The sequence below is a fragment of the Pteronotus mesoamericanus genome, unplaced genomic scaffold, assembly GCF_021234165.1.
Source record: "Pteronotus mesoamericanus isolate MK-2021 breed Mesoamerican mustached bat unplaced genomic scaffold, CSHL_Meso_final contig_82, whole genome shotgun sequence".
NCBI lineage: Eukaryota > Metazoa > Chordata > Mammalia > Chiroptera > Mormoopidae > Pteronotus > Pteronotus mesoamericanus.
In genome coordinates, this window is record NW_026555265.1 from 7,158,882 (window position 1) to 7,182,250 (window position 23,369).

The 23,369-nt window shown below is 36.9% G+C and overlaps 1 protein-coding gene across 1 annotated transcript in view; it reads right to left on the reverse strand.

Annotated features, from left to right (window-relative positions):
• ATP13A4 (ATPase 13A4) overlaps positions 1 to 23,369 on the reverse strand; it is a 122,677-nt gene that overhangs the window by 54,503 nt on the left and 44,805 nt on the right. The window contains exons 3-8 of the mRNA XM_054585138.1: positions 17,558 to 17,704; positions 13,642 to 13,712; positions 13,468 to 13,548; positions 11,886 to 11,955; positions 10,269 to 10,403; positions 6,466 to 6,535 (exon numbers count right to left, since the gene is read on the reverse strand). Of these exons, the coding sequence (XP_054441113.1) occupies positions 6,466 to 6,535; positions 10,269 to 10,403; positions 11,886 to 11,955; positions 13,468 to 13,548; positions 13,642 to 13,712; positions 17,558 to 17,704 (574 nt within the window). The remainder of the gene's footprint in view (positions 1 to 6,465; positions 6,536 to 10,268; positions 10,404 to 11,885; positions 11,956 to 13,467; positions 13,549 to 13,641; positions 13,713 to 17,557; positions 17,705 to 23,369) is intronic.

Sequence of the window (23,369 nt, forward strand, 5' to 3'; positions counted from 1 at the left end):
GGACTAGATTAACAACTGTAAAAGACAGCCACAGACAGTAGGTCCCAGGACATCTCCAACAGACTGCCTAAGGTCAAATGGATCAACGCCTGACATCACCAGAGGCAGATCCAGAAAGAAAAAACAGTGATAAATACTAGAGGCCACTGACACGAAATCTACTGTGGTCTTCTCCATGACCTGTGATATTTTTTTTACTACATAGCTTTTTAACATTCATTTCTTGTCCATCAAGTTTGTGCATATTCTGCCTCCTTCATTCTCTCTTTTAATCATGATGTAAATTTTACTTTCTCTCTTCCCATTGCTCCAACTCCCAACTCTTATTAGTGTTCCTTCCCCTACCCTTTCAAAATCGTTTTTCTTTCAGTAGGTCATCTCGTATTCTCTCTCTTTTTTATAATAGTCTTAACCTCTTTACACCTTTATTAATACTGGTTCATTTGCTGCTGATAGTGGGATTGTGGAGGGGGAGTTATTTTTGCAGATGTGGATTTGTTTCCTGGGCTTTGTGGTTTTGTTCTAGCAGCACTTGCACAACAGCATACAAGACGTGGTGTGTGGAGTGACCTTCAGTCAACCAGCTGGAGGGAAGGACTTACCAAAGAATGACCCAACAACAATCAAAACCCAATTCCATCTAGAAATCCAACATAAACAGCATAAAGGACATCCCAAGAACATCAATTTCAGGAAATCAAGGAGACTGCACCACTGAGTCTCACAGGTCTCCTACCATAGGTCACATCACAAAGTCAGAGAGTAAAAACAGAGCATTTTAAGAAGAAGAAGTAAACAAGAAGAGTCTCACAAGTAATGGGAAGACAAATAACAAACCCTATTCAAAAGGAAAGGAGGAATTCTCAGGAGTGCTAAATGAAATAAGGGCAAGTCAACTCTCAGACATTGAGTTCAAAACAATGGTTATAAGGAAACTCAATGAGTTCAGTGAGTATTACCAAAACCTACAGGGAAGCTACAAGGAACTTACTACAAACTATACAGCATGAAAAAGGACATAGAAACAATCAACAAGAACCAAGAGGAAATGAAGAATACAATTTCTGAATGGAACAACACAGTACAAGGAATCAAAAGCAGGCTAGATGACGCAGAGGAGCAAATCACCAAGCTGGAGCACAAGGTAGAAAAAAACTCCCAGAAAGAGCAAGAAAAGGAAAAAAGAATAAAAAAGAACAAAGAGGGGTTAAAGGAACTGCAGGACAGCACAAAATGTAATAATATCCATATAATAGGGATACCAGAAAAAGTATAGCAAGGGATAGAAAACCTGTTTGAAAAGGTAATGATGGAAAACTTCCCTAATTTGAAGAGAGAAAAAGTCACACAAATCCAGGAAGCGCAGAGGGCCCCAATCAAGAAGACCCCAAAGAGGCCTATTCCAAGACACATCATAATTAAAATGGCAAAATTCAAAGACAAAGAGAGACTCTTAATGGCAGCAAAGGAGAAAAAGGTAGTAACATATAAGGGAAACCAAATAAGGCTAGCAGCTGACTTCTCAACGGAAACACTACAAGCCAGAAGAGAATGGCAAGAAATATTCCAAGTAATGAAAATGATGGGACTGCAATCAAGATTACTCTATCCAGCAAGGTTCTCAATTAAAATGGAAGGCAAAATAAGGAGCTTCCCAGACAAAAGAAGGCTAAAAGAGTCCACTTCCACCAAACTAGCCTTGCAAGTTATGCTAAAGGGACTGCTTTAAGAAGATGAAGAAAAAGAGTGAGAGACAGAGGAACACAGGTACAAAGGAGGTAAAATGGCAATGAATAAGTACCTATCAATAATAACCTTAAATTTAGATAGATTAAATGCTCCAATCAAAAGACATAGGGTAGCTGAATGGATAAGAAAATATGACCTTCACATGTCTTGTCTCCAAGAGACTCATCTCAGAACAAAAGACCCACGCAGGCTGAAAGTAAAAGGTTAGAAAAAAATATTCCAAGCAAACAGACAGGGAATAAAAGCCAGGGTAGCAATTCCTGTATCAGACAAAATAGACTTCAAAACATAGTCCATAAAAAGATACCGAAGGACACTTCATAACACTCAATAGAAGAATCCATCAAAAAGACATAACTATTGTAAACATATGTACCCAACATAGGAGCACCCAAATATATAAGGAAAATCTTGGACGACTTCAAGAAAGATATAGACAGTAACACAGTTATACTAGGGGATTTTAACACCCCACTGTCACCAATGGATAGGTCTTCCAAAGAAAATATCAACAAGGATATTGTGGAACTGAATGATGCATTAGATCAAATGCACTTAATTGATACATATAGAACCTTTCATTTCAAAGAAGCAAAATACACATTCTTTTCAAATGTACCTGGAAGATTTTCATGGACCATATGAGAGGACACAAAGCAAGCCTCGACAAATTCAAGAAAATTGAAATCACATCAAGCATTTTCTCATACCACAAGGGCTTGAAACTAGAAACCAACCTCAAGGAAAATACTCAAAAATATTCACACTTGTGGAGACTGAATAGCATGCTATTAAACAAATAATGCATCAATAGTGAGATCAAGAAAGAAATCAAAAAGTTTCTGGAAACAAATGAAAATGAACATGCAACAGTCCAAAACTTATGGGACACAGCGAGGGCAGTCCTGAGAGGGAGATGCATGGTGATACCGGCCTACCTGGAAAAGAAACATTTCAAATAAACAACCTAACCCTACATCTACAAGACCTGGAGGAACAACAACAAACAAAGCCCAGAGCAAGTAGAAGGAAATAATCAAGGTCAGAGCAGAATTAAATGACATAGAGACTAAAAGAACAATTCAAAGGATCAATAAATCCAGGAGCTGGTTCTTTGAAAATACAAACAAAATAGACAAACCTTTAAGCAGACTTATCCAAAAAAAAAGGAGCAGACCCAAATAAACAAAATCAGAAATGAAAGAGGGGAAATTGCAACTGATACCATAGAAATACAAAGGCTTGTAAGAAATTACTATGAACAACTATATGCCAAGAAATTTAATAAATGGGGTGAAATGGACAAATTTATAGAAACATATAATCTTCCAAAACTGAGTCAAGAAGAAGCAGAAACCTTGAACAGACCAATAACAGCTGGTGACATTGAAGCGGTAATCAAAAAATTCCTGGTACACAAAAGCCTGGACCAGACAGTTTCACAGGAGAATTTTACAAAACATTTAAGGAAGAGCTAACCCCTGTCCTTCTCAGACTATTCCAAAAAATTCAAGAAGAGGGAAAACTACCAAAATTTTTTTATGGGGCCAGCATCATCCTAATCCCAAAATCAGATAAAGACACAGCAAAGAAAGAAAACTACAGGCCAATATCACTGATGAACATAGACGTTAAAATCCTCAACAAAATATTGGCAAACTGTATGCAGCAATATATTAAAAAGATAACACACCATGATCGAGTGGGATTTATACCAGGGGTGCAGGGATGGTTCAATATTTGCAAATCAATAAACATAATACATCATATAAACAAAAGTAAAGACAAAAACCACATGATCATATCAATAGATGCGGAAAAAGCATTTAATGATAAAAACACTCAGCAAAGTGGAAGTAGAAGGAGCATACCTCAACATAATAAAAGCCATATATGAAAAACCTACAGCCATATCATACTCAATGGCCAAAAACTAAAAACTTTCCCACTAAGGTCAGGAATAAAACAAGGACATCTGCTTTTACTACTTCTATTCAACATAGTATTGGAAGCCCTAGCCACAGCAATCAGACAAGAAAAAGAAATAAAAGGCATCCAAATTGGAAAGGAGGAAGTAAAACTGTCATTGTTTGCAGATGTTGTGATAGTGTACATAGAAAACCCTATAGACTTCACCAAAAAACTACTCGACCTAATAAGTGAATTTGGCAAAGCAGCAGGATACAAAGTCAATATTTAAAAATTGACGGCAGTTTTATACACCAACAACAAAATATCAGAAACAGAAATCAGGAAAAAAATTCTCATTTGCTATAGCAACCAAAAAAGAATAAAGTACCTAGGAATAAACTTAGCCAAGGAGTTAAAAGACCTGTACTCAGAAAACTACACAACACCGAAGAAAGAAATTAAGGAACATACAAACAAATGGAAGCATATACTGTGTTCATGGATTGAGAGAATTATCATCATCAAAATGTCCATACTACCCAAAACAATTTATAGATTCAACACAATCCCTATTAAAATACCAATGACGTATTTCACAGATATAGAACAAAGATTTCAAAAAGTTATAAGGAACCATAAATGACTCCAAATAGCTGCAGCAATTCTGAAGGAGTAGGACAGAGTAAGAAGGATCACAATACCTGACATCAAACTATATTACAAGGCCACTGTAATCAAAATAGTCTGGTATTGGCATAAGAACAGATACATAGATCAATGGAACAAAATAGAGAGCCCAGAAATAAACCCACATCTCTATGGTCAATTAATATTCAACTAAGGGGGCAGAAGCATAAAATGGAATAAAAATAGCCTCTTCAACAAATGGTATTGGGAGATCTGGACAACTGTATGTAAGAAAATGAAACTCAACTGCCAACTTATACTATACGCAAAAATAAATTCAAGATGGATAAAAGACTTAACACCATAAGAGTTCTGGAGGAGAACATAGGCAGGAAAATCTCAGCTATTCCTCACAGCAATATTTTCACTGATATGTCCCCTAGAGCAAGGGACACAAAGGAAAGAATGAACAAATGGGACTTCATCAAAATAAAAAGCTTCTGCACAGCTACAAAAAAAAAACAACAGCAAAATGCAAAGGGAACCAAATGTATGAGAAAATATATTTGCCAATGACACCGTGGACAAGGATTTGATCCCCAAAACATATAAAGGACTCATACAACTCCACTCCAGGCAGACAAACAATCCAATTTAAAAAAGGATGAAGGACTTGAACATATGCTTCTCCATGGAGAACATACACAGGTCCCAGAGACATATGAAAGGGTGCTCAGCATCACTAGCCATCAGAGAGATGCAAATTAAAACCACAATGAGATAGCACTTCACACCGGTCAGAATGGCTATCATAAACAAATCAACAAACAATAAGTGTTAGTGAGGTTGTGGAGAAAAGGGAACCCCAGTACGCTGTTGGTAGGAATGCAACCTGGTGCAGCCACTGAGGAAAACAGTATGGAATTTCCTCAAAAAATAAATATGGAACTGCCTTTTGACCTGGCAATTCCACTGCTGGGATTATACCCTAAGGATCCTGAAACACCAATTCAAAAGAACCTATGCACCCCAATGTTCATAGCATGATTTACAACAGCCAAGTGCTGGAAGCAACCTAAGTTCCTGTCTGTAATGACTGAATCAAAAAGCTATGGTACATTTACACAATGGAATACTATGCAGCAGAAAGAGAGAAGGAGCTCCTACCCTTTGCGACAGCATGGCTGGATCTGGAGAGCATTATGCTAAGTGAAATAAGCCAGGTGGCGAAAGACAAATACCATATGATTGAAAAGGCATTCAATGCCATTGGTCATTAGGAAAACGCAAAGTAAAACAGCAATGTGATTTAACTATATTCCTGTTAAAAAGGCTAAGATTAAAAAGCATAACATATCAAGTGTTGGCAAAAATGTGGAGCAATTGGAACACTCAGTCATTGCTGGTAGGAATATAATACGGTACAACCACTTTGGAAAACAATTTGATGTTTTTTTCAAAAGTTAAACGTTTTTCTATCACATGATCTACCTTTCTACTGTTAGGTATTTTCCCATAAGAAATGAAAGTATATGTCCACACAAAGACTTGAACCCAAATGTTCATGGTGGCATCACTTGTAATAGCCAAGAAGTGAAAACAACCCACATTTCCATAAACAAGTGAATGAATGAACCAATCCATACAATGACATTCTACTCAGGAATAAAACAAATGAACTATTGACATACTTAACAAAATGGATAAATTTTAAAATATTTATAAACATTAATCCCAATAAAATTAACCCAAAATATATTATGAAAGACAAAAATATTCATACTGTACAATACCATTCATACAAAATTCTAAACATGCAAACCGGTTGCCTGAGGATGGCAATAGGTAGAAAGGTTAAAAGGGAAGATTTATAATCAAGCACAAGCGAACTTTGGGGAATAATGGATAGTCATTATCTTTATCTTGGTGATAATTTCATGGGGGAGCATCAAAACTATCAAATTGTATATTTTAAATATGTTCAGTTTATACTATGTCAATTTTACCTCAATAAACCTGGGGGTTTTTTAAGATGAAAAGAACTTCAGTTTCTTATCTCTTTAATTAAACGCACAGGAAGCGATGAAAAGAGAGTAGTAGGAACCATTAGAAATATAAATTTAAATACTTTTCTGATTCCATACAAACAATACATAGATATAAATTAATGATACTTACATTTTCTCCCACATACAGGGACTGTAATGTTATTATGTGACTCAACTAGACGGTGGAGTTTCACAGATTGCTGAAAAGGAGGAAAAATAGAAAGAGGCTTATTTATTTGAGAGTTGGTCCCAGGTATTATTCAGTACAGTGCTAGCTTTCTTTAAAGATGGAGCACTATCTTGTTGCCGACTGGATGTATTGGCTAAAAACAAGACTGAGTAGCTTATTACTCAGTTATAAAAGCATTCAATTTGTGCTCTTCACCCAGCAGTAAGAGGTATATATTCTTTAGTAGAAAGGAATTTCCCAGCATGCTCTTCCACACAAAAGAGTTTTTGATATCCATAAATTTGTGTTCAGTTTTTTAAGTAGATAAATAATATCAAGAACTTCGGTCATTCAGATATATGTTTATACTAAATATCTTCAAGAACTAGACTTACTTCAGTTTTGGGACATCCTACATCAGAGTTCTTAATCTATAACTTTATAAAAAGTTTGGTGGTTCCTACAATTTTCTTGTAGTATTTATCATTCTAATATATTAAATATATGGGACATTGAGAGTGAATCAATAAGAAGAAACAAAAGAAAAATAAAATAAAATTATGTTTGATTTCATACTTATTAAGCAACTTTGTGTGAGAAACCTTTACGAGGTCCTGGGGGACTAAAGTTCCCCATCATTTAGTACATATTTTTTTTATTCTGATTTTGTCATTTAAGATACTCTTTAAATCTCTTAGTTTTAAATCATTTACAAATATGATTAATATGTCCTAAGAATGATTAACAGAATAGATAATGGTAAAGAAAGAGTATTCTGCTATTAACTCATTCCTTTATTCACTTATACACTCACTCAACATTTATTGAACAAACTTTATGTACCTGGCACTATATGCTAACAGTTGGGGATAGAATTAATGGTCAACAATAAAAAAAAATTTGGTTCTTATCATCAAGGAGTTTACAACCCTCTCAGAGTAATACACTTAATCAAATACCCATATATGTAAATTTATCATTACAATCAGAAATAAAAGGAAAAAAAATAAGGCATTTTTTGGAGCATATATAGCAAATGGAAGCAGTAGAAATCTTTCCTGAAGGAGTGACATTGAAAGAAATAGGTTGTGGGATCTTAGTCTGGAACTCAGAAGAGGTATTAGACTTGAGATAGATAGATAGAGAGATAGATAGATAGATAGATAGATAGATAGATAGATAGATAGATAGATAGATTTAAAATTCATTAGCATATGTCTTTAGGAGTCATTGGTATATGCAGCTGTAAAAATAATGAAGGATCTCTGAATGTAGTCATATGGGGAAAAACCCTCAAGACATATTGTTAATAATAATAAAGCTAGGTAGAAAATAATATAATTCTGCTACCTTTACATAAGAAAATACGAAAAACAAAATTAGATATTTATACTTGCTTTAATTGCCAAAAAAAATTTTTTGAAGAATTCCCTGGAAACTAATAAAAGTGATTGAACAAATGGAAGGGGGAGAGGAAGAAGGAACACACAGCATATACAAGATGGAACATGCACTGTCTACCTTTTCATATTGTTTTAATTTTGAGACACCCATTTTTTTTAAAGGGGGGCCAGGTGGAGGAGGATAAACTTGAAATGAGAATAGAAAAGAGCAACTAGAGAGCATGGAGAGCGTGCTGTCAACAAAGCCAAAGGAAAAGAGTACTTGGTAAAAAAGTACTTGAGCCGTTAGCTGTGCCAAACACAACTGAGAAGTTGAGTGAAATGTGTGCTGGGATTATAAGTGTCCACTGCGGGAAGGGGACCGTAAAATCAGCAAGCAAAAGACCAACAACCCAGTAAAAATTAATGAAGCATAGGACTACAGTTTGTAGTAAATGAAATGCAAATAGCTTAAAACATGAGTAAGTGCTCAACTCCTAGTGGAAAACATGCTATTACATTTATGGGATTCTATTTTTGTTTATATTAGCAAAGATAAGGAAAACAAACACCTCATCAACTGTTGGTAGGATGTAAATTGGTATTACTTGTTTAAAAGACATTTGGACATCATTTATTAAAATATTATACCTAGCTCATGACTAGGTAATTTTAATATAGACATAGATAAGCATATATATATATACCTGTTACATACACATGTATTTATATGTAATATAAATTATATACTTGTAATTTGTATATATTTATAAACATACATATATGTGGATTCATGAAAAGATTCTCGCACATGCAAGAATCATCATTGTGTCATTATTTTAATAGCAAAAGACTAGAAACAGCCTAATATCCATCAATATAAAACTGGTTTAAAAATTATGGTACACCTAGAGAAAATATATTTGTGCACTTATAGGAAGATATTCAAGATTTACTCAGAAAAAAGGTGCAAGTGCATATCAGTATAGATAGTGTACTTCTGTTTGTGTAAAACAAATTAATGTATATGTGTTTAATATTGCTGAAAGTATATAGAACATCTGGTCCCAGTAGATGCCTCTTGAAAGGAAACCTGACAATGGGGACTACTAAAATGGGAGGAATATTTACTTTTCATTTACCCTGTTTTATTCTGTTTGGATTTTTTTAATCATGTCCATATATATTGCTCCTTCTATTAAGAAAACATAACTAGTTGTAAAACAGAATTTTTAAAAAAAAAATTAAAACTGTCTATGGGCCTTAAGATCATAATGGTGACCTTAACAAGAGTTGTTTGAATGGATTCATGAGAGAGTAATCCAGGTCAGAATAGGTGAAAAGTAAGAGGGAGATGAGTAAATGATGACAGTGTGCACAAAGAACTCAAGAAATTTTTCTGTAAAAGGGAGAGGAGAGATAGACTAGTAGGTCAAGGTAACAGAATGTTCAAGAGAAAAGATTGTTTCATTTCTTTTGAAGTTGGGAGAAGCCTGAGTGTGTTTCAGGGCTCATGAGAAGGCATCAAGGAGAGAGAACGAGAAGGGGTCATCTGTTGACTGAATAAGCGCTCTGAGAAGGCTGGAGAGGATGCTATCTCAAGACAGGCAGAGGGCACTTTCTCCTCTGTAATGAGGGATCAAGGCAGGATGGAGGTGGAGACAAGGGTCATTTGGCAGTTGCAAAGGGTGAGTTGAGCAAATCCTGCTTTATGGCTTCTGTCTTTATAAAACAAGTGATAAGACTGTCTGCTGAATCAGAGGAAAAGTAGAATATGGGCCACTAGGCATCTCAGAAACTTGAGAAATTTGGTTTGGAATCTTAATTTCAAATAATGGGACCAGAGACATATAGAAAGCTTGCCCAGATGATATTGGTATTGGTTTATAGTGCAAACAACCGATCCCTCTATGTGATTTTTTTTTTTCCAAAAGCACCTACATCCCCTGATGTAGACCTAAAGAAAGCCATGATATGAATTGGGGCATTGACAAGTAAGTACCAACCAAACACAAAAAGCAAAAAATTAATGTTAAAGAGACTCCTCCATTTTCCACCCCTTTTCTATTGTCTTCAACATCCATCAGTATTCTCTCTCTCTATTTTTTTCACTTATTCACAATTCATAAATCTTTGCATCATCTTCTGGCTAATCAGGCTGAGTAAGTCAAAGAGAGGGCAAAAATAACTTGAAAGTTTAGGAACTGGAATGTGAGAAAAGGACAGTTTTTGGGCAACAGCTATTGTGCTAGGTATTTACAAATGTGGTCTCATTTATTATGAGTGGGCAGTGACTGTTTCTTGATTTTCCTTTCCAACAGAATTTCAATAAAGTTACTACTGCTCTCTTTCTGAGACCGTAAGATTAGTCAAAAAACTTACCTCTCTAAGATCATACACCGTCAAGGCGATGGAAATGACAGACATAATTATGATGGCAAAAGCATATTCCTTATAGTCTTCACTAAACCACAGGCAGACACTGAAGAGTTGAAATACGTAAAATGGATTTAAAACCTGTTGGCAGGCACAAAAACAAGAAGACAAGGGAGATATTTAGGCTTCACACTTAGCTATTCATTGACATTTGTTTTCATAATTATCTCTTTGACATAAGTCATGCCACACAATACTCCTATTCTAGTTATATTTATTCAGCAATTGCCATGTACCAAGTACTGCACTAAGCAGCTTTGCCTGAATTTGCTCATTTAATTCCCATAATTACGTTATTAACCAGATGTCATTACTTATCTCCATCGTAAAGATGAAGAAACTGAAACTTAGATCTTTAGAAACTTGCCCAAGATCACACAGCTGTGACTATCACAGACTAGGACTTGAACCCAGACAATCTGACTCCAGAGCACCTACTTTCAAACACTGCTGCCCTTATAATTTACAAAGTAGTGCCACGCATATCCTCATGTTGACCATCAGAACAGTTATGTAAGGAGTAGATATTATCATGGCCAGTTCACTGGCCTTCAGAAGAATGGAATATTCAAATTTATGAAGTTAAAATGCTTTCTAGTCTACAGTTCTCTATGATGCAATATCTGCCATATTTGAAGCCGTTAAAGTACTTTTTCAGATTAATGGATGAGTTGAAGGTGGTATTTTCTCATAAGCAAAGAGCAAAGTTGCAAGTGGTATGCTATAACTGAGCATCTATAACACTAGGAGAAAGTAGAGGTTAACTCCAACAGTGGTAATCCTGCCATGGTTGAAAACATTTTGTGTCATTCAAATTCCCCTCTGTCTTAAACAGTAATGGTAATTCTTGCCTCTGGTTAGGGAAGAAGTACACAGGAGTTCTGACTACCAGTTTCTTTTGCTTTTTTTCATGCCTGAGAGCTTGCTAGAAATATTGGGAAAGTACCTTAAGTGTATAAGATTTTTTTTTAAGGCAAGAAGGAGTGGAGGTCAAGTGCAGGAGAAAACCCAGAGCACAGCTGTATGATTATAATTTCTGAATAATCACTATAAAATAAAAAATAAGCCCAGTAATAGAGCCAAAAAGGAAACATTCAGTTTAATAAGTAAAGGCCAAATCCTTCTTTTTCTCCCTCACACACTTTGAGATCAGTAGAACTAATAAGGCTAAACAGATGTTTTTCTTTCTATAATTTTGGATGTTCAGGAAATTGTATGTTTCCCATAAGAAAAAAATAGATTTTTTGATTTCTTAAATTATTTTAATTTCACAAATTTGAGACAGACTAAGAAACAAAGGATTAAAAAAGAAAAAGAATTCATCTTTATACAGTCAGTAGGGAGTAAGTAGACACATGAGCATCGTATTTTATACAGTGCCAGGCAACGTGTGCAAAAGATGGACTTCGAGAAAAAGAGTAAAAAGTGATATAAAACATATGTTTGTCATTCTTTTAAAATATCCGAAATTACAGTTACCTATTAATAAGTAGTATTCTTGATCGTTTGACCACAACCAAACTTCTTTCTTTTCTATCTAGCACTGAAAGAAAGTAATATTACCTCCTTGATGAGCAGTTTCCAAATTGGTGTGATTTCAACATCAATACTATTAGGGCCACATATTAACCTCCTATAGGGAGAGATCACAGATCACTCAGTTACTAATAACAAAAATGAAACTTATTTCTTGCCCCTTCAAAAAAAGCTCTATTTCATGTCTACCTTCTCACTTGTGGGATCAACATAAGCCTTTCTTATTACATAACACCCACATCCTTCTCAAAATAACTGGAGTGGAGGGGGGTTCCTAGGCACCAAAACAATAAACATAATCATATTGCATCTATGAAACTAGACTCTTTCTGAGGTCTAAATATTTCCCTCAGGGTAATTTGGGTATTTAATATTAGAGATTGTCTCATTCAAGTGTTTCGGGATTGGCATTCTCTCAACTCTGATTCTCCCTGACTCTGGCTCCATAGAAGTGGGAGGGAGGGATCAGCAGGAGAGAGTAATTCTACTGGTAAGGGGTCCTGAACCTGCCGTCCTACTCCCAATCAGTTCTAGGAGGCTGCAAAATTTGTCTCAGTGTGAGTGAGAAGGTGTTGTGTTCTCAAAAAGAGCTCTGCCCAGAATTATACAGAGCCCTTTAATTGAAAACTCGAAGATGTGTTTCTTTGATTATTACAGCAATAATCTTTTATGAGCTATTTTGCTGTTGAGAACATCAATCACTTTCTCCGTGACTTATACAAAAATATTCAGATCAAATAGTTTGGTCGAATGTATTAGAGTAGTGCTTCTCAAACTTTAATGTCCACACAGATAACTCTGTGATCTTGTCAACATGAAGATTCTGATTCAGTAGGGATGAGATGTGACCTAAGATTCTGCATTTCTAACAAGCTCTCAGGTGATGCTGATGCTACAAAGCTCTATATCTATTTAAAGTACAGGAAATGGGGTAGAGGGGCATGTGAGTATCATAGAAACTTAGAACCAGCAAGACCTTTATAGAGTTCTCTTCCGCCTCTTAACCATTAGGAAACAAAAGCCAGGAGTGGAGAAACTCTTTGCCCAAAGCCACAGACTTTTGATATTCAGTACAACGCCTTTCCTAAAACTTGCTCTTCTGCCCAGTGACTGATTTGGAATAGTGGAGCTACGGGCCTTGCATGATATTTTTCTGCTGCTCCACAATTATCATTCAACTATGTTATCATAGCATAATATATATTTCCTGATTATAATCAAAACTGGCTCAACCTTATTATTATAATAATCTTGAGAAGCTTTGTGTAGAATATAAAGAGCATCAAACCCACAGCCAGAAACGTGAGACTCAGTTATTTCTCTATCATTTCCCATTTGCGTGATTTTGTGTGGACCATTAAACCTCTGCAAGCCTCAGATTTCTCATCTGTTACATTGCAATGAAGAGGGTGTCTATTCTACCTGCCTCACAAAGCTGCTCTGATAAAGTGAAATGATATATGTGAAAGCGTTTAGTTTAATACTATTAAGTAGAGCATTACAATGTTCCCTGATATTAACCAGTTGAGATGACTGTTAACTGGGTTCTCTGTTTGGCTAACTGGTAAGGGTCCTTTGGAACAGGTTTAGGTAACAAGGTGCATGGTACCTAATCTCTTGTTCTTCTGTTGTTAAACCTGATCCAAATTTTAGATGTATCTTGGCAGAACTGAGCCAGTCTTCCAAAGAGCTAAAATAATAAAGAGAAGAAAGACATATTTAGCAATACTATTTCTGAGATAATATTTTTCTTTTTTTGGATAAAATTGCTGAAAGAACTTACCCAATTTTCTGAAACTGTCCTTCTAAATTGTTCCAAACATATCTTATTTTCTGCACTTTTATGCATCTCACCTACAAAAGAAAAGTACAAAGAAAGTCTCTAGTTTGAGGATCGTCAAATATATAGCAGCTCAATGGCTAAAGAAGCATTTGCAGGAGAAGCAAAGATAGAGCCCTACTATACTTATTTAACATTTTATCTTTTCCCAACTTATCCTGTCTTTTCTCACTACACAAATGGCACTCCAATTTCATTAGAAGTAATCATTCAATCAATCTATATCAGGGGACTACTACATGGATATTATATGAATAAAACTCAGTCTCTGTATTGCACTACATTATAACCTAACAAGGAAAAATACATATTACAAAAAAGAAAACTTTATCATACCATCAAATATGTACATGTCAAAGAAATAAAAATGCAATAAAGTAAAAAATACAGCATTGAAATACTGTAGAAATATGGAGAGGGCAGATGACAGAGGCATCGTCGATGACATCTGAGCTGCAGCCTTGAAAGATGGGAAGAATTTTGCTCAGATGAGAAAGCAAGAGAGTATTTCAAAGAAATTATGCACAAGTTAGTTGTGGGGGAGGGGCAGGTGAGTGTGCCCTTTGGAGGAATGGAGAATGAGGGTGAAAGATAAATAAAGATGAGATTACACTGCCTTAAATGCTAGAATGAGGTATTTAGGACTTCATCTTAGAGTCAGTGAACTTGCAGAGTAGCCTAAAGAAGGGGCACGAAAAAGATGAAGCTGGCAGCAGGTACTGGAAGAGAGTGAGGGGGTTATTGAAAGAAAAAGTGTGGCAGGAAGTGGCGCGTTGAGGACAGCGGTAGTGGGAAAGGAAGTAACGGTTAATGCTTATGGCAATTACACCTTTTTGTAAAAGGCAAAAGATTTATACGATCCCAAGAGAAACCAGAGTATTGATTACACCTTTTTGTTTCTGATTTCCTTAAGCAACTTTGTATATGAATCTGAATTTCCATTAGCTGGTGATCTAATTAAGCACAGAAAAACAGTGAGATTGTCGTATTGCTGTGGAGCAATGGGTATGACCGCATTTTGCGCATCACCATCAACAAGGACACTGATTCTGACTTAATTTGTCTAGGGTGCAGCCTGGGCATAAATATCTTTAAATTTCCTCAGGTACTTCTAATGTGCAGCCAAAGTTGAAAAACAGTGTTCAAGACTTTCTTTCATAGCTACTCCAGTAATTATGTCATTGAGGAATTCAACTAAACTTCTCTGCACTTCAGTTTGCCCATGAATAAATGGAGGCAATTGGCCAGATTACTTCTGAGTTTCACTGTAACTCCTCTGAATATGTCCTATACCTATAAATATTATTGTCGGTATAACCACTAGATAAACACTAAAACTGGGAAGGGCGTAAAGGTGGCATATAGTAAGTGCTCAATACGTTTTGTATTAAATAATAGAATGTTCCATACAACCACCTGTCAACTAGAAGTAGAGTTTAAATCCCTCAGTTCCATAACTGAGGTTGCCTCAAATGAATCTGAACCCTGTTCAATAAATGCATGTATGTGTACACAGTGCATAAACACATGCACACTCATACATAGTTACCAACTAAAAATGTTAAATGCTATATTTTTCTATTTTACAAAATGGATTTATTTGTTAAGTTGACTGCATAACAACTTTTTAAAAAATAAATCTTATTTTCCAATTAATTTTCAGTATGAAAAGTTGAAATCAGTTACCACTGGGAATGAGTCATCCTCCTTCACAAGCTACAAGTTGGAGTGAGGAAGAGTATTTGATGATAACCAGCCTCGGGTGTGTTATCTGCCACAACCCATCTTGAAAACTCAAGTTTCTTGCCTCACATCTTCCTTTTCTTTCTAGTATTTCCCACAGTTTTGCAAATGGAACTGGACTGTGCCCATAGTTACTGTTTATTGAGTACTTGGAAGCTGTTTACACCTTATCTTTAGTCTATCTTTTATCACCCTGTGATAGGACAGATATTGTTTTTATTTTCACTTCTCCTCCAAAGTTCATTTTGATTAAATGGCATGCCCATGATTACACCTATTAAGAAGCAAGACTAGAATTTGAACTCAAGTCCATCTGGAGCCAAAGTCCAGTTTCTCGAATGATCTAATAGTCAAGCTTGTCTCAGAAGGTCTGGAAATTCCAGGATTCAAATTGTATAAAAGAAGGGTTCTCTACCTTATTAAGTCTGTAAGTTCAAAATCTACGTTGGAAAAATTTTAAAGGACAAATGATGATAGAATTGAGGCCCCTGCCAAATTAGAGAACCTGGATCAAGAGGCTGTAAAACCACAAACTGAGATTGAAAAATTTATTAAACATAAAAGACACAAAAATCAGCAGCAGTAGGCAGCAATAATGAAAAACAAAGAGGTTACTGGTGTTACCTCAGGCCAGAAAGTAGAAAATTCCATTAACTCCTGACAATTCTAAGGCCATTCCTCACAGAGTTAGAAGAATGACTTGTCACAGACCTTTTAAATACCTTTGAGAGTCCCCTAGCAGGAAAGATCGCTGCCTAAGAAATTCTCTGCTTCCCTCATCACCTTCTGAGGCTCCAGAAGCTGGTAAGAGAGAAAGCGTTACATTTGCAAGGTGTGGAGTTTATTTGCCCATTTCCAGGAACTTGAGACTAGGAAATAGTAATTAGAAAATCAGGGCCCTGCAGTGGGATGAATTTCGTCTTTCTGCTCAGAACAAGGAAGCTTACCCTCCCCAGGCTTCCTACTCTTCATTTCTTATTGAAATACGTTGTAAGAACACCCTGTAAGCACTGGGTTTTGATCTTGCATACAACACTGCTTCTTGGAGTTTCCTCTTAGCTTGCATTTGCAAATTTGACAAAGTTCTTGTGCTGCAGTCTCCAACTCCCCCTAAATGGCCCTGACAGGTTATCTATTTCGTCTTTTTGTTACTGCCATCTGTGTTATCATGGCTTAGCCTGTGACATCTCCTCCAATTTTAATTGAAGTTTCAGCCCTTTAAGAATATAGCTCATTACAGTTCACAAATCACTTTAATATCCACCTTCTCATTTTAGGTTCACACAGCCCTGAGAAACAAGCAAAGATGGAGTTATTACTCTTGTTTTATAAATAAGAAACTCAAGGTAACTAGCCAAACTGCATATGACTTATGCTGGTAAATGAAGATGTCAGGCCTGGGATGTTTATTTTTCCAGGCAAATGGCCACCTAAAAGATTAAGCAACATATTAGAGGTACTTGACCTCTTTTGTTTTTGTTTTATTTGTTCAATTTGGGTAATAACAATTGACAATACAGAAACTGCTCAACAATTGACTGTTATTTTTTTAAATTGACCTTAAGCTCATAAAACTAATTTAAACAGCTGTTCACACATATATAAATTAAAGAGAAAATTATCTGTCTTATAAAATACATTTTTGATATGAATGTTAATTAATCATAATCTAAGCAGTACTCATTTAATATAGAGAGGTAGGAGTACCTCAAATGCATTTGAATGACAGATTCAACATAAGGTCACCTTGCAGGCATAGCAGACTCTGTGGGTCATTCCTGGGTGATCATTTTTACTGTAAAATAAGTTCTGTTGCATAGATTACAATACAGGCTTTGATGCTACCAAGAGCAAATATGTACTGAGCATCTACTGTACACAAGGCACCATATAAACCTTTGTATTCCTTAACTTATTAAATTTTATAGTTAATATTAGAGGTAGGCAAAGTTGAGTACCTTATCCAAGGTTGTCATCAGGGTTGCACATAAGCGCTTATGATATCCTACACTGTCAACTCAGGATTAGCGCAGTGGAGGCTCTGAATTTAATCTTACATTTTTGGGGGAAAAGATTTAATATTTCTTGCATCAGCAGTAGTCATGAGTGTACTTACCATTAGGTCTGGCTTTCTTATGGCTCTATTTATGATATACTCCTCATCTGTAATGAGAGGGTGGTCAGGAGTGAGATGAAATCCATTGTTTAGTGCTGACAGGTAGATCCTCATTACCTTTTTCCAAGAGTAGGTTTGGAATTCATCCTGAGGAAATAGACACCAAAACCCCCGTGAAGTTAAGGGAAGTCATCAGGCTAAAATTCAACCTAAAAAAATAACATTTTAATATAATTCTATAAGTTTATGAAGTTAATTAATATTCTAGACAGAATTATATACTTTTGCAAGCAGGTAGATATAGAACCTTGAAAAGTCTCATCATCACTTAGTGAAGTTGTAACTGTGAGGCACTGGCCCGCACAACAAAGCTCGAGTCACGAAGTGGGTTAAGAGGTAAAAGCTAGTTTTCCCTATTACTCTCCAACCATGGGCCAGATGCAGATTTTCATAGGGGAAAAAAAAAAGCAAATATTCCAAGGAGTTTATGTGAGTCTCTGAGGGTGAGGAACCCAGGTAACTAAACCCTCACCATGTTTCCAGGCTTAAGTTTAATTCTACTTCTTCCTGAACAGGCCCTTTAACACCCACTCAAGGGGGTAGGTGTGGGATTGGGGTCGGGGGAAGATACAGAAGGCTGTCATTATACTAACATCAAAAGATTCTGTCTTTCTCTTGTCCTCCTAATCACTTTCTGTTTTGTATTGTCTTAGTCCGTGTAGACTATCTTAAAGGCAAAGACCCTTATAACCCATTCACATGGACAGTTGCAACCTGCTCAGTGACAGTCTGATGAATGGAGGTGGGGAGAAAAACAAAACTAATTACATAGTCTGAACATACCCAAAGGTAACTGTCAAGATATTAGCACAGGTAGGATTCAAGAAGGCACCTTCTTTCATGACTCTAACTGAAGTTGCTTCCCTTTACAGTTCACTGATCACTTTGTCACAGAAGAAAACTAGCACTGGATTGAGTAACAGGTACTACAATGATCCCTTAAGCACTGAGGTGATGACAACAGTGATTATTATCTGAGGGGGTAAATGATACACATAAAATCCACCCGGATGACTGGTGGACTACAGAGCGAGGAAGGGTGACAGGGGGATTCAAGCCTGGGAGACAAATGATGCCTGGGAAACATAGGTCAGAGCTGGAAATTTTCTCCACCACACCTACCTTTTTTCATGAACAGCTTCTGAGCTGACTTTGCAGAAGGCAGAGAGAAGATATAGCAGTTGTGGTAGCCAAATCTCTTACTTCGATTCCCCTCAGGAAAAGCCCACCTACATGCTTTTGCTCCTGCTGATTCCTTAGCCTGGAATACACATCCTTCTTCCCTCTCTTTACATTTCCATGTGGCTAGATCCCAGAGATCTTTTTTAGGGTCCAACTCAAAGGTTAGGAATATCCCTAATTTCTCTTGGTGATCTTTCCCCTAAACCAGAGATTTTCAACCAGTGTGCAGTAAGAATTTTTAAAACATGCAATACCTGACTATTTAGTTGGGGCACTGACCTCTTTTCCCTTAGGTTGTCAAACAAAAAAAAAATGACAAAAGCCAACACAACAATAGCTGTCCGGTGTGAATGAGTCAAAATTATACCTACTTTTTTGACAGATCAGCAAAAAATATATAATTTTGTGTGCCAAAGAATTTTAGTAATCAGTTTATAAAATTGCTGCCTTACCACATTGTACCCCCAATGCATTTCCCTTTGCCTTATCCCTCCTCTTGGACTGTAGTGGGGCTGTGCCCAATGTATGTCTGTGCTCCAGCCAGGCCTAGCAGATTGTGTGTCAGAGAGAGAGAGTTACCTTATTTTAGGCTCAATTCTTCAAAGTCGGTGCTATCACCTATCTTTATTTTGCAGATGAGAAAACTCTCCAGGAGCAAGACTAACAATTGCTCAAGCCAGCCTGGTATGGGGAGCCAAGGAGAACGAAGACCTGTGGTCTTCCCTCTCCAGATCTTGGCTCCTTCCTTTGTTTCAATAAGTTGTCCCATGGTGTTTGTGGCTCCTATATGAAAATCACCTTGAATTCTACCCTGCGTAGCAAATAACATCCAGTTTCTCAGAATCTTGGCAGCCTTGGCAACAGAGGATCTGATTACCCAAATCAAGCTATCATCCTATGACAGACCTCTAGATTATAATGCCTAATAAGAAAAGGCCAAAATGGAACATTGGAACTCCCAGGCTCTCACAGGCCAGTATTAATGCAATGCAGCAACTAGCTACATGTCTTGTTCTAGTGAGTATTAAAACTGAAATTCATCAATAAGTTTCCATCTTATTATAGCCTGTAGTATAACTCAATTGAAAGTGCTTGGATATATTTGCCTTTAAGCTCATTCCCTGCCATCCCCTGTACCCCTGGGCTCTATAACTCATAAGTCTGTATAATGCAAAATAAACTTCTATAGTCTAAATAAAGATACCACAATGAGACAACCATTTTTCCTGACCTTTTTATGGGTCATTACCCAGTTAAAAAAACAAAAACAAAAACCCTAAAAAAATCATCTGTAGGGTAGATGGAGGCAGTCTGGCTTCCTCACCCAGGTGTCTGTGTAACTAAGGGAAGCAGTTTCTCACAACCTTGAATGGACCTGATAAGCAGTGTTCTCATAGCCTTGAGACTGGGTCCAATAAATGATACCAATAACATGAGGTAGGCTCGCGTGCACAGAATCATGCTATGTTATATCATGTTCTGGATTTTGACGGCTTTGTTGTGTCTAGTACTTAGGAGGGTAGAGACTGCTCGCTGGACACGCAGACAGAACGCAGCTTACAGCGTGCGTGGCTTGCCCACCTGTGAATAAAGGCATGTCCAGCATCTCCACTGCTCTGTGCACTTTCTTCCATCTGAATCCACAATGGACCTGCCTGGCCTTGACTGACTGCAACACGTCATCCATATTTTTAAAGAAATTTGCCTTTTTAAGGAAACAAGGCAAAGAAATTGAGGAAAAGCATGTTGACGTGAAGCAGTCCCTCCAGGTAACCTTATCACTTTCTCTCAGTTTTTGGATTGACGTTGTCCAATATAGAAAGAGCACGACCCCTTCCTGAGTTCAAAACTCAGCTCCAACAAGTCCTGAAAATCATTGCAAAATTCTAATCCTAATTTCCTTTAATTGGCAAGGGGATGTTTGAAGGATTAAACGCAGTAATACCTGATGTACCCATCTGAGGCTTGGCCCATATCAGGTGCAACAAAGGCTAGTTGAGTACAGCTGTGTGCCTCATTTTTCACAGTATATTGTTCCTGAGATCTTTCTGTGAACAGAAACTTCTTTCCCCTTTGAGAAAACTTTAGAACCTCTGAGACTCTATTTTTCCTTTCTTAGAAAAAAACACTTTACCTGGAATGCATATTTCTATTTCCAGAGTCTGTTTCCCAGCTCTCTCAAGCAGTTAATTATTTATAAAATACTTAAATGCACCATAGGAGCTACCACTTTAAATAATTGCTTTGTAATACCAATAATCCAAACTGCCAGGTAAAGCTAGACTTTTAACAACTCCTCTTATTGAGCAGGCATTACCTACTCTTTGTCAAGAGAATTAAGCAGATTAGTTTTTAGGTGCTAAAAGAGTAGAATTTAAAATAATTCTAGTACATTTCAAAGAACTGAATGTACACAAAGGACCTGTGTTTGACTTGGCTGAAAGAGAAGCACACCTGGGTTTTTTGGGGGGTTTTTTGTATTTCCTGTGGCCTTGTACTTCTTAAGTCTGAAAATGGCCAGACTAGCTTTTATATGTGAGTAAAGTGAGTGACCTTGCTTAACATCTTCCAAAGTTTTGCTCTAAGAACTTCATCTCTTGGAATTTAAAAGGAGTGTAATGGTCACTTTAAGTTCAGGCCAGTGCTGTGCCTTATCCTCTTGTGTAGAAGTTTTCCCCACAAAAATATTCTTCTGAGTTTGACACATTTTAAAGTTCCAAAGAGAAGTTAAGAAATCAGTACTTTCCCTTGGAGATGGAGGCACTATAATGCTAAAAAGTTGAACTCTAACTCAGGTGAAGTACTTAAGAGAATTATGTATAAAGTAATAACTTACATTTCTTAGGCTCTGTGTAAAATACTGTGCTACTTGTATAGACCCATAACTTTGCCAAAAAACACACACACAAAAAAAAACAAAAACAAAAAACAAACCTATTCTTTCTGTATTTAAGTAACTTTTTTTTCTCTTTCCTCCTCTTAGCCAGACCCTTTGGTACTCTTCTCACCTTGGCCTCATAATCCCAGGGTCCCCAGAAAGTTGACATTGGCTGGAGCCTAGGATTTAGTTATAAAATATAAAGAAAAAGTTCTAAGCATTGGAAAAATCTCACATTGATTATATTTCTCGGTGCTCCTGGGATATGTTGACCAAAATAAAAGTGAGGGAGCAAGTAACCAAGTCAGGGAAGTTCTATGACAAAGCAGAGGCAGCGTCAATGTATGCAAAAAAAAGGAAACCCTGAACAAAACTCGGCATGTGCTTCCAGAGAGATGGTGTTTTTCATTTGTTTGTTTTTATAGTCATTTTCTGAGGCGAGAGGGAGTAGTGACTTAGTCGGTTCATTGTATGAAATATCTGGAGATGCATTGTATAGTTTAAGAAGTAATGACTATAAAGTGAAAATTGGTTTAAAAATGTATGTAACAACTTATGGCCATGGAATGCCTGCAGACCAGGCATAGCTTCATCTCTGCACTTACAAGTACCACTCGTTTAGTCCCTATGGCAATAAGGTAGGTACTGTTGTTAGCCCAACTTAATGGACAAGGAAAGGGAGGCAGAGAGGGCGAACTTGCCTATTATAGACTGAACTCCCAAAATTTCGTGCATGGAAGCCCTGTCTCCCAATGTGCCTGCATTTGCAGATAGAGCCTTTAAGAGGTTGACTCAGGTTAAGTGCAGTCATAAGTGTGATGCCCTAATCCAACAGGGCTGGTGCCCTTGTAAGAATAGGTAGGGACACCAGAACTCCCTCTCTCTCTGCTTTTCTGTGAGAACACAGAGAGAATGCAGCTCGCCGTCCACAAGCCAGGAGCCAACCCTGCCAACACCTTGCTCTTGGACCTCACTTTTCCAGAACAGTGAGAAATTTCTGTTGTTTCATGAACCACCTAGGGTATTCTGTTATGGCAGCCTGAGCTAATACATTGCGCAAGGTAGGTCAACAGAAACAGGAATCAATCCTAGGCACTCAGGCTCCACTCTTTACTCACAAACCACTTCACTATAAGCCTCTGTATAGTCTGGTCCCTGGACAGGGAGTAGTAAGGTCTCCAGCTTAGACTCTAGTTCAACCTTTAGTAGAAGCTTTGCTTTCATTGCTTACAGTGAGGGTCCCTGAGCCTTTCTCTTACCTCTCTGCCTCCAGCTATAAAAATGGGGGAAAAAATAACTTCTACCAGTTAAGACCAAATGAGACAATATATATACAAATACATTGTAAACTATAAATCACAAAATAAATGACCCTGTGTTATAAAGGATAATGACCTCAAAACTATTTGCCGTAACATAGAAACATTTCTGAAAGTCCAGCCCACAGCCTCTCAGGGATTTCTGTCTGAATGTCTAAGGGAAAACCAGGTTGAAATGGAGGGTTGGGGATATGGGACTCAGAAGAAGGAGTGTGTACTTAAAAGAAACATAAAACTTTCTCAATCGCAATGTTTCACTTTAGTGTCTTTGTAGTACAGTGCTGATAGACACTGGGAAACCATTTATTACAGATTCAATACATTTATTTAATTGAATTAAATAAATACTGAGCACCCGCCACAGCCTTGTGCT